The 12,877-nt window shown below is 40.7% G+C and overlaps 1 protein-coding gene across 3 annotated transcripts in view; it reads right to left on the bottom strand.

Annotated features, from left to right (window-relative positions):
- RAI14 (retinoic acid induced 14) overlaps positions 1 to 12,877 on the bottom strand; it is a 172,838-nt gene that overhangs the window by 38,460 nt on the left and 121,501 nt on the right. For all 3 annotated transcript variants that reach the window (XM_023216537.2, XM_023216539.2, XM_023216538.2), the window contains one exon: positions 227 to 315. In XM_023216537.2, the coding sequence (XP_023072305.1) occupies positions 227 to 315 (89 nt within the window). The remainder of the gene's footprint in view (positions 1 to 226; positions 316 to 12,877) is intronic.

Genomic DNA, 12,877 nt, shown 5'->3' with positions numbered 1-12,877 from the left:
GCTACATATTTTTGTATTTTTAGTAGAGATGGGGTTTCACCATGTTGGCCAATTTGGCCTCGAACTCCTGGCCTCAAGTGATCCACCCACCTCAGCCTCCCAGAGTGCTGTAATTACAGGGTGAGTTACCACACCTGGCCTTAAATTTTCCATAATGAATATGTATCACCTTTTGATACCTAATCTAGTGCTGGCCTGCTGACTTAAGAGATTAAAAACCACATACCGGTAGTATCTTGGGCTGTCACATCCACACCATGTGTAACCATGACCCTGAGGCATTCCACGTGTCCTTTTGCAGCAGCAAGATGGAAACTGGAAAGAAGTAAACACAATCTCCTTGAGATTTCTACTTTTTAATGTTCATCTCCAACCAATTTTTTCCCCTGCCATTTCATGTACAATTTCTCTTCCTTGAGCTCCACAAACACCCACTGACTACGCATTATTATCAATCTCATTTTGAAGAGGAGGAAACAGAGGCTCAGGATGGTCTGAGAATTTTCTCATTGACAGCTGTAGTTAAGTGATGGAGCAGGAGTTTGATCTTCCAGCCCCAAAGACCAGGCTTGAAAAAAGTAAGATTCAGCCATATATTTATCTCTTGATGAAACAAATCAGAAAGTCCCAACTAGATTGAATTTCTAAGTAATATCTTTATCAATGTTTTCCTATTGTCTAGTGTTTTCACCAGAGCTATTTCACCATTTTAAAGTGATATGCTCTAAAAAGAAAATCTTATCTAAGTTAAAGAGTGGCCAAGGTTCTTGGACAACTCAATGCCCACTGTTGTGTTGTATCTGAGTAACAATAGTTGCATGCAATATTTGATAAGTGTCTAATGTGGGCCAAGCATCTGACTACATACTTTTAAGGCATTGTTTTTCATTCCTATGACAGCTCTTTAAAGGTGAGTTCTATTACTTTCTTCATTAGATGGCAGGTGTCTACACTCTAGTGCAAACAGCATTAGAGAAAGCCCACCATTAAGACTCCAGAACTCAATGAAACTTGGGAGCACGAACCATGATCAGCATGTTTAGACTGGGCATTAGAGGAAGGGATAATATCCAAATGCCAAATCAATCATCCCTGCATATCCTGGGATGAAGGGCACTTTTGCATGCAGAAAGAAGCAAATCACAATTCCACTGGGTGGTCAGGCCCAGAGGCCAAGATGGCTGCAAAATTTGGGCAAGTTTCCCTTCTCTCAGTTTCCATCCTTCAGAGAGGTTAATGAGCCTTCTAGTTCTTCTCCTGCCTCAGTCCTCTTTTAGGGATGTGACCTCAGGATACCTCTCATGAAGTCTCTTAGTGTCTGCACCTCTGAATTAATGTCCAGATAATATTTTCTCACTGGGTAGGATATGTCATTGAAATCCAGGATAACATTCAACTGGAAAGTCCAATAGCTGATGTTTAAACCCAAGCTGGTCTGATTCCAGACTGCTTCTCTTAGTAACTTGGCTGAGTGAGGGGGACATATCAACAAATAGGAATACTTCAGTACTCATTGCAAATCAGCCATAACATAATGATCTGTGTGTTTTGGGAAGTCATTTTAACCTCTCTGTGCCTAAATTTCCTCCATTTTAAAGGCTGGGGATCAAGTCAAATAATTTCTAATGGTTCCTTTGGCTCTAATGTTTAATTATTTTAGCTTACCTGGCTCTACTCACTGGAACTACTTCTGTATTTGTGCAGCAATCTATGTGTAATATCTATTTACAGTCACAATTTATTTTATAAGTGATTTCACATTACAGTAAAACTTTTCATGCAATAATTTGGGAATGTAGTGACTTTTCATTTTTTAATATTGTTTGAGATGGAGTCTCATTCTGTTGCCTAGGCTGGAGTGCAGTGGCACAATCTTGGCTCACTGCAAACTCCGCCTCCCAGGTTCAAGTGATTCTCCTCCCTCAGCCTCCCGAACAGCTGGGATTACGCGCGTGTGCTACCACACCAAGTTGATTTTTGTATTTTTAGTAGAGATGGGGTTTCACCATGTTAGCCAGGCTGGTCTCAAACTCCTGACCTCAGGTGATCCACCCACCTCAGTCTCCCAAAGTGCTGGGATTACAGGCATGAGCCACCACGCCTGGCCATAGTGACTTGTTTAAATGGAATTCCTGATTCAATATAGCTTAACTAAACTATATTGGGAGTGCAATAAATTACTCCACTTCTCAACACTGTCAGGATAGCTTCATTTTATAATAAGTTCACCTTTAAGCAGTAAGGTTATTATTAACCTTGGTGGAAGGTTTCTAAAAGTTTCCCAGCCTTAATAATAGTACATGTAACATAATTAATTGCTCTTGGGAATATGGAGCTCTTCAATTATTGAATTGTATGTTTAGGGATACTAATTGAAATGCCCCTGGATTACTAAGCCCTAAAATTGATTAATGTTTAGCTTCTTAATCTCTTTGTGTTTGTTTGTAAGCTGTTCACTATGCCATCTCCTAAAAACTAAATCAAAAGTATCTAAATAAGAGAGTAGCCATATCCCATTCTAAAGATAAACATACCAGGAAGTGTCTACTGCACATGTACATATACACACACCCCAATCAATCAATTATATGTATCTATATTTAACTTTTGATTGAAATATAACATGTAAAGAAAGCTACACATATAATTGTATCACTTGCTAAATTTTCACAAATGAAATATTTTTCCTTCATACGAATCAAGAAACAATGTGGTCAGAGACCCCAAAACCCTCCTGCTAGCACCCCAGAAGTTCCCCATGTGCCCCTTTTAGTTACTAACCCCTTCCCCATGTGATATTTTTAATTTTTTCTACTCTGAGGCTTCTTAGATTACCTCTGCATTACATAGTCTATTTATGGGTGGTTAGAACTGCAGACCATCTGCCAGTGAAACATTATTGTAGGCTACTCCTGTACATTGGTAAATGCAGTCTGGCGAACGTGATACGATATTCTACAAATGATCTGGGAAATGCAGAGTTTCAGGATCATCACTTGGAAGGCCCCCAATCAACACAAGGCAGAAGTGAGGTGTTAGGAAGCTGTGCTCAATTTCCATTCCCAGAACAGAATTTTCTTAGACACAGCTTTTTAAAAGAAAATCCTTGATATCAACCTGAATTGACATATTTGATGGCTGAAACACATTTTATTGAAGGATCCAGTTAGGTAAAGCTTCATTGCATATGCTTTAATAAATTGTGTGTGATAGTGAGAGATTTTATTTTGTCCTGCCTCTCCCATTGAGAGTTTAGATCAGTAAGTGACTTTTTTTCTCTATTCTGGGGACTTTCCAACCATTATCCTGCAGAATGCTTGTGTCCTGCTGAGAAAATAGAATGACAGAATTTTCCAAATTCATTATTTTCCCTTCATGTATTTTACCTAAAGCTGCATCACTTAACTGCTTTTACAGATAAAACGGACAAAGTACAAACAAATATAAATAACTAGAAATAGCTCATTCTGTAAGGATAGTCTTGGCTTTGATTTTACACTGCATGCATCTAATACCATATTTTTTGCTAGTAAAACCATTGCTAGTTCATGGAATTCAGTTAAACATTATTTCAAGGTGTTTCTGCAAGAAAACTCTAACATCCAGGTGTTTGCTGTGTTCTGATGTCACACAAAAGCTTCTGCTCTGCTTTCTAAAACACACAGGCATAGGAATGATCTTGAAAAGCAGGAAAGGGAAAAACTGATCATTTTAGCTAGAAGTGTATGATCCATTTACCCAGACAAGGAGGTCCACTGTGTGTCATCATTCCTCTCACTGGGTATGCACTTCTGGGAAATGGAAACAAAGCCAGGAAACAGTCTGTGAGTCTGCTCTTGGGGAGATAGTCACTAATGCTGTGTGCTCTCTCTGCCTCTCCAGGTCTGCCCTCTGCCCAGAGGCAGTCCCCTAATGAACTGTATCCAATGGGCTGCCCTGTGTTTTGGCTCCTGGCTGGGCTTGCCCAGTGAGAATGACAATAGGGTTCAGGGCATCATCTCCTCCCCTCCTTCCCTGGCCACACCTCGACAGTGGCGGCCTTCCTCTATGAAGGCCACAGCTCTGCCAGGCTGGCTCTCCCAAAGCCACAGCTGCCGCTCTCCCTCCTTACCCCTTCATGTCAAGAGTAGAAATAGATTCTCACTGTTGCTAGAATCCTGGGCAGCATTCCCAACCTTACTGGTTTCCCTTAACCTGGCCACATATTTGTAAATAGTTCCTTTCTTAAGCTCTCATCAATTATCCTATTTGATGCTACCTATTCCTGCTAGAACTCTGAATTACAGCAGGGTTGGGTATTTTGTGTGTGATGATCCACAGGATGAACTGTTAAGTTCTAGTGGATATTATCTGATTAAACATTTCTAAGAGCCAATTCAGGCTATCCTTTTTAAGTTTTAATTGCCACATATAGTTTGTTTGCTTATTTAATATATGGGCATTGTGGCTAAAATGTAATGAGAGAATATACCATGTAACTTTTTAATTATATGGCATATAATAAGTGACTTCAAAAAAGTTTTCGAATGTGGTCTTAGGCCAAAAGTAGAGACCTGTTTAAAGGGTTCAAGAATATACCTCTCCACGGGTAAGAAAAACAAATGACTTTAGTAAAAGCCAGCACACAGTCTGGAACGTCCCACTACTCAATAAAGAAATACTAAAATTCAAACTTTTTATGGTAAACTTGGTTTTGAGAGAATAACCAAACCCCAAACAATACATATGGGCACCAACACACATGGATACAAACAACTGCTACAAAAACAAACTTAAAAAGCCATCAAAATTCACATACTTCTTACCAGCTCAACCACCCATGTAATTTGTAAAATGTAATTAAGACTCTCAGAAAATACAAAAATGTATCAGCTCCTGAACCTTCCCATCATGCTAAGGTTTCATTCATTCTACTTGATGCAGACTCTAACGGAATTGCTTAATTTTATCAGAGTCACTGACATATTACTCATTGAAGTACATGCTAGAATTGTGGTCTACAATTGGGAAATTCTCAGTAAGTTCTGTGGGCATATCCTGTGTAATAACGAGGGTTCTTCAGTAATGAGTTAGAAGTAAAATAAAATTTACTAAATATTCTATACTATATACTACATATATATACACACACACCCATATACACACTATACATGTTATATATATATAATACCTTGTACCATATTCTACTATTAAAAATGTACAGGCTAGGTTTAAGAAAAAATGCAAAATAAGAAAGAATAACTATCAAGAAAGTCATTTTGATCTCTACTGCTTGCTCTAACTCCTTAAAATATCTTTTTATATAATACAGTAATGAATCATTGCCATAATTTTAGTCAGAAAATCATTTTACTACTTAACTTGGAATGTAGCATCTATAACCTGAAAGAGTTTGCTCAATGAGTTATCACATAAAAGAAAACCACAATGGTCAGCTTTGTCCTGTTTGTATGAAAAGTGTGCAAATGCAGAAGAAATAGGCACAAATCAGACAACGAAATGACTGTTGGCAATTCCCTACCAACCCATCTCCTGTATATTATGAAAGCACTTATATATTCAATCTGGGTATCTTACACTTGAACAACCAACTGAAAGAGCAGCCTCACTTAGTTTATTCCCCTCAGAGAGAAAGGAAGCTCCTAGAAATAGGACCCTTGCCTCCTTTTTGTCTCATTCTCCAACCCTATGCCTAGAAGCAGTTATTAATCAGGAGTGGAATAAACACCAATGTACAGAAGAACAGGGTGGGAAAACCACACTACTAACTTCTTTTCTGTATCTAATTTGGATATCAAATCATCTTAACGTTTTAACTTCAGGGACTCTGGTTCTTATTCCTAATGTCTGTGATTTTGAAAAATTAAAGCTTCCAACCTTATAGCTTTATCAAAGCTTAGAAGAGGGACAAAAACATCTAGTCAGATGATAAAGTATAACAAGAAGCAGGATATTAGGGAGGTAGTGCTGGTAACCTTAAGGACTCAGACTATCTGGGTTTGAATCTATGCTTCCTTACTTATTAGGCTCTATCTCCATTTCCACATCAGTAAAATGGGTTATGAGGAATACAGGAATTACGTACAAAAGCACTTTGTAAAGTGTGAAGTGGGAAATAAACACTCAAAACATGCCTCCAATTATTGTATCCTCACCAACACAAAGCACGGCACAGAGTCTGTGACATGTTGCTTGATAAAAGGAATTGTTTCAATGTTCACAAAGGACACAGTAGCAAAAGTTAAATCAGAACCACCACTGCTTAAAAAAGGAAGAGAGGGGAAAGGAGGGGCAAAAGCTATGTGTGTTTCCATTGAATGGAAACTTGGGAACAAAGTCGTAGACAAGTAGCAAACCACAATAAACCATCCAAGACAAGCCTTGTCTAACGCCCACACTTGAGAAGCTGACGTTCTGGCACCTCTCACAGAAGTGATCATCCCCAAAGCAGGGTTTGGCAGCAGCAAGTCATTAACATTTAGCCTCGGAATGTGAACCAGAAGCACAGCAAACTTTGAATAAGATACTCAAGTGGAAAGTTAGGTTCTTTTGGGTAGAAAAACATGACCAGCCAGTGGCAGAACCTGATATGTAGATGACGGTGAGTAGATTTCCCTTCTCATGTATGCGGTGACTGATAAATGTCAGCATCCTCACAGGCTGGGGTGCTGTATCTAGATGGCAGGCAGTCATCTGTGGGGTCATCTCAGGCTTAGGAAGCAGATGGTGCCCAAGGCCAGCACATGACTCATTAAGAGCATGACTGGTGCCCTCTGATGGCCTGTGTCCTAGATAGCTGGCAACTCTCTCTAAATAAAGAGAACTCACAGATTAGGATGGGGTAGGGGGCGAGGGCAATAAGTTGATAAAACTTACCTGTCCTCTTTAAACATAGTGTTTTTTGTTTTTGTTTCTGTTTTGAGATGGAGTCTCGCTCTGTTGCCCAGGCTAGAGTGCAGTGACTCAGTCTTGGCTCACTGAACTTTCATTTCCCCAGTTTAAGTGATTCTTGTGCCTAAGCCTCCCTAGCAGCCAGGATTACAAGTGTGCACCACCATGCCTGACTAATTTTTGTGTTTTGGCAGAGATGGGGTTTCACCATTTTGGCCAGGCTGGTCTTGAACTCCTGACCTCAAGTGATCCACTTGCCTCGGCCTCCCAAAGTGCTGGGATTACAGGCGTGAGCCACCATGCCCAGCCAAACATGGTATTCTTAACAATGTTAATTCTAAGGCATTGGAATTAACTCAAGTATCGTATCATTTTGGTATTTGTATAGTTGTATATTTTTACAGGTACTGCTACTTCTATAGCTAAAAGTATTCATTCATATATTTACTATAACATCAGGGTATCTATTTGTGAGACATGGTTCTAAGGAAACAATAATGAATAAAACAAAGTTCCTGCCTTTATGGAGCTTGACTTTTAGCAGGAAGACTAAAGAGAACCAATGGTTTCAACTGGGGGTGCAATGCACCCCTGTCCTTGTAATATTTGGCAATGTCTGGAGACATTTTTTATTATGGACTAGGGAAGAGGGAGAGGAGGGAGATTCTAATGGCATCTAATCTGCAGAGGCCAGAGATGCTGCTGACCATCTCTACAATGTAGAGATAGGTCCCCACAACTACAAATTATCTATCCAGACCAAAATATCAGTAGTGGGCTGAGTGTGGTGGTTCACACCTGCAATCCCAGCACTTTGGGAGGCGGAGGGTGGCAGATTGCTTGAGCCCAGGAGTTCAAGACCAGCCTGAACAACATGGCCAAATCCTGTCTTTACAAAAAAAAAATTAAAAACATTAGCCAGGTGTGGTAGCACATGCTTGTAGTCCCAACTACTCGGGAGGCTAAGGCGGGAGGATAGCTTGAGCCTGGGAGGTAGAAGCTATAGTAAGCTGTGATCACGCCACCACTGCACTCTAGCCTGGGTGACAGTGAGACCCTGTCTAGAAAAAAAAAAAAAAACAGTAGTACCCAGGTTAAGAAACTCTGTAATAAACCATTAAAGGCAATGTATATACTAAAAACATAATTCTATAAAAACAAATTAAACAAAGACCAAAAAACAAAATAAAAAGAGAATTTAATCTTTATATTGAGTTATAATCCACATACCACAAAAATCACCATTTTAAAAATGCACAATTAAGTTGCTTTTAGTATATTCACAAAGCTGGCAACCAACATCATTATCTAATTCTAGAACATTTGCATCATCTCCTCCCAAAAAAAATCCCTTTATCCATTAGCAGTCACTCCCCATTTCCCTACTTTCCAAACTCCCAGGAAACCACAAATCTACTTGCAGTTTCTATGGATTTGCCTATTCTGGACATTTCCTTTTAAAGATGGGATCGTATAATACATGGTCCTTTGTGTCTGGTTTCTCTCATTTAGCATGTTTTCAAGGTTCATCCATGTTGCAGTATGCATTAGTACTTCATTCCTTCCTTAATAATATTTCATTGTATGGATATGCCACATTTTGTTTATCTATTCATTATCTGTTGGACATTTCAGTTGTTTTTACTGGGGATTATTATCACTGCCCCAACATTCATGTACGAGTGGTTGTGTATACACATTTTTCAATACTAATGAGTACATACTGAGGAGCGGAATTGCTGAGTCATATGGCCGTTGGGAACAGGCCCCCAAATTTGGCCATAAACTGGCTCCAAAACTGGCCATAAACAAAATCTCTGCAGCACTGTGACATGTTCATGATGGCCATGACGCCCATGCTGAAGGTTGTGGGTTTACCAGAATGAGGGCAAGGAACACCTGGCCCACCCAGGGTGGAAAACTGCTTAAAGATGTTCCTGAACAAATGGCATGAGCCATATGTGCCTTAAGGACATGCTCCTGCTGCAGATAACTAGCCAGACCCATCCCTTTATTTCAGCCCATCCCTTTACTTCCCATAAGGAATACTTGTAGCAAATCCTGTGACTGGCTTGCTGTCAATAAATATGTGGGTAAATCTCTGTTTGAGGCTTTCGGCTCTGAAGGCTGTGAGACCACTGATTTCCCACTCCACACTCTATACTTCTGTGTGTGTGTCTTTGATTCCTCTAGTACTGCTGGGTTATGGTCTCCACGACCGAGCTGGTCTCAGCAAGTGGTGCCCAACGTGGAGGCTCGAACCCAGGTTGAAGGGTCGCTGTGGCGACAGTTGGAAAACGTAGAGCTAAGCTGGAGGACACCCAAGTACTCTTTTAAGCAATCCCTGTAGTGAGTAAGAAGGGGAGCTTGGAAGCATCAGGGTAACAATTGGACAAGTGTGGGCTCTGGTTCGTTCCACCTTGGAACCTTTTCACATTAATGATGAGGAGGAAGGAGAGTATAATGAAGTAACAGAAAAGGTTTGTTTGCCAGCTAAAGCTAAAGTGGCAGAGGAGGAAGAGGTACATCCCTACCCTTCTGCACCCCCTCCTTATTCTGAAGAAAAAGAGTGGCCTGACCCTCCAGATCTTTCATTTCCAGAGGACATTGGGCAAAAAGTAGTTGCCCCGGTGACTGTTTGAGCAGCGCCTCGAGTGACCGCTCTCAGTTCTACTCAGGCAGGAATTCAGCAAGCTAGATGAGAGGGTAGTTTAGAGGCCTGGCAGTTCCGTTAGCGTACACCCCCCAGATCAACAGGGAAATATTGTAGCTACATTTGAGCCATTTCCTTTTTTTTGGGGGGGGGGGATGGAGTCTCGCTCTGTCACCCAGGCTGGAGTGCAGTGGCTGGATCTCAGCTGACTGCAAGCTCCGCCTCCCGAGTTTACACCATTCTCCTGCCTCAGCCTCCTGAGTAGCTGGGACTATAGCACCTGCCACCTTGCCTGGCTAGATTTTTGTATTTTTTAGTAGAGACGGGGTTTCACCGTGTTAGCCAGGATGGTCTTGATCTCCTGACCTCGTGATCTGCCCGTCTCGGCCTCCCAAAGTGCTGGGATTACAGGCTTGAGCCACCACGCCCTGCCGAGCCATTTCCTTTTAAATTTGGGAAACGCCCTGAGGGGCCCATCCCAGACCCCATTCCAAACCGGGATATTTCTGGTTCAGGCCACTCCCTCACCCCTGTACAATGTCTGTCCCCCGCCACAGCCAGTAGTGCCACAGTAGATTTATGCTGCATAAAAGTTGTGAGCCTTCTGCCTGGGGATCACCTGCAAAAGGTCCTAACAGGAGTCTATGGACCCTTGCCAGTGGGAACGATAGGATTACTTCTAGGAAGGTCTAGTTTAAATTTAAAAGGGGTACAAATGCAAACAGGAGTCATTGACTCAGATTACAATGGGGAAACTCAAATTATTATATCTACTTCTGTTCCCCGGAAAGCAGAGTCAGGAGAGCGCATAGCACAGCTCCTGATTGTGCCATATGTGGAAATGGGGAAAAGTGAAATTAAATGAACAGGAGGATTTGGAAGCACAAATAAACAAGGCAAAGCAGTTTATTGGGTGAACAGAATTACTGACAAACATCCTACCTGTGAAATAACTATTCAGGGAAAGAAATTTAAAGGTTTGGTAGATACAGGAGCAGACATTTCAATCATTTCTCTACAGCACTGGCTGTCCACGTGGTCAGTTCAACCCACTCAATTTAACATAGCTGGAGTTGGGAAAGCCCCTGAAGTATATCAAAGTAGTTATATTTTGCACTGTGAAGGGCCCGATGGACAACCTGGGACTATTCAACCAATTATAACTTCTGTACCTATAAATTTATGGGGAAGAGATTTATTACAACAATGGGGAGAACAAGTTCTGATTCCAGAACAATTATATAGCCCTCAAAGTCAACATGTGATGCATGAAATGGGGTATGTCCCTGGTATGGGACTAGGAAAAAAATTGCAAGGTTTGAAGGAACTGCTTCAAGTAGTTAAGACAAAGTTCCCGCCAAGGTTTAGGATATCATTTTTGATGGTGGCCATTTTTAAGCCTCCAGAACCTATACCTTTAAAATGGTTAACAGATAAGCCAATTTGGATAGAACAATGGCCACGAAGTAAAGAGAAACTGGAGGCTGTAGAGGACTTCGTTAATGAACAATTAGAGAAAGGACACATAGCTCCAACATTTTCCCCCTGAAATTCTCCAGTCTTTGTTATTAAGAAAAAATAAGGTAAATGGAGAATGTTAACTGATTTAAGAGCCATTAATTCAGTTATACAACCTATGGGGACCTTAGTAAATGACACTACCACTGTGCCACAGAAAGTAGCCATACGTAGGAATCAATTGAAAACATTAAATGACTTTCAAAAATTACTAGGGGACATTAATTGGATACGACTTGCTGTAGGCATTCCTACCTATGCCATGAGTAATCTATTTTCTATCCTTAGAGGAGATCCTAGTCTCACTAGCCCTCAGCAATTAACAAAAGAAGCTCAGGCAGAGCTGCAGCTAATTGAAAAGCAAGTCCGTAAAGCTCAAATAAATAGAATAGATACAGAGAAGACCCTAGATTTGCTAATTTTTCCAACTCAGCATTCACCTACTGGTGTTATTGTCCATGAGAAGGATTTAGTAGAGTGGCTTTTTCTTCCACATACTAATTCACAGACTCTAACTCCTTATTTGGATCAAATCGCTACTATGATAGAAAATGGGAAAACTCAGATTATTAAATTACATGGATATGATCCTGGAAAAATTATTGTCCCTCTCACGAAGGCACAAATACAGCAAGTTTTTATAAATAGTCTTACTTGGCAAACCCATTTAGCTGACTTTGTGGGTATTCTCAATAATCATTTTCCTAAAACGAAATTGTGTCAATTTTTCAAATTAACTAATTGGATCCTCCCTAGAATAACTAAATTTAAACCAATTGCAGGTGCTGAAAATGTCTTTACAGATGGGTCTAGTAATGGTAAAACTTCTTATTCTGGCTCAAAAGGTAGAGTTTTTCAGACACCCTATACTTCAGCTCAAAAAGCAGAGCTTGTCGCTGTAATTGAGGTATTGACTGCTTTTAATATGCCCATAAATATGATTTCTGATTCTTCATACGTGGTGCATTCCACACAATTAACTACAAATGCTGAAAGAAGCTAAAGCTATTATCCAGCAATGCCTAACTTGCCAAAGGGTGCATTCCTCATCTTTTCCAGGAGGAGCTAATCCTCAAGGATTGGAACCTAATTCTCTTTGGCAAATGGATGTCACACATCTTCCCTCATTTGGGAGACTAGCTTATGTACATGTATGCGTGCACACCTTTTCTTCCTTTGTCTGGGCTACATGCCAATCAGGAGAATCTTCTGCCTGTGTTAAACGTCACCTTTTCCAGTGTTTTGTGGTAATAGGCATTCCAGCTTCTATTAAAACAGATAATGCCCCAGGCTACACTAGTCAACCTCTAGCTACATTTTTCTCTATATGGAATACTAAACACATTACTGGTATCCCATGTAATTCTCAAGGACAAGCCATAGTGGAAAGAATGAATCTCTCCCAGAAACAGCAGTTGCAAAAGCAAAAGGGGAGAAACAGGGACTACAGAACACCCCATATGCAATTGAATCTTGCATTATTGACTTTAAATTTTTTGAGTCTGCCTAACGGCCAGATGTTATCAGCAGCTGAATAGCATCTACAGAAACCAGCTGCAAAGACAGAAGCAGAACAACTGGTTTGGAGGAGAAATTCGATAACAAAAACTTCGCAAACAGGTAAAATAATAACTTGGGGTAGAGGTTATGCTTGTGTTTCTCCAGGCCAGAATCAGCAGCCAATTTGGATACCATCAAGACACCTGAAACCTTATCATGAGCCAGATGCCAAAGAAGAGATTCCGGGAGGATCCCAAGGACCCCCAGGTTGCAGCCACGTCAAGACTGATGCTGAGGAGGACCCCAACTGTCACG

Source organism: Piliocolobus tephrosceles, chromosome 4 (genome assembly GCF_002776525.5).
Source record: "Piliocolobus tephrosceles isolate RC106 chromosome 4, ASM277652v3, whole genome shotgun sequence".
NCBI classification, from domain to species: Eukaryota; Metazoa; Chordata; class Mammalia; order Primates; family Cercopithecidae; genus Piliocolobus; species Piliocolobus tephrosceles.
Note: the sequence above shows the minus strand (reverse complement) of the source record. Positions and strands in the feature narration are given on the sequence as shown.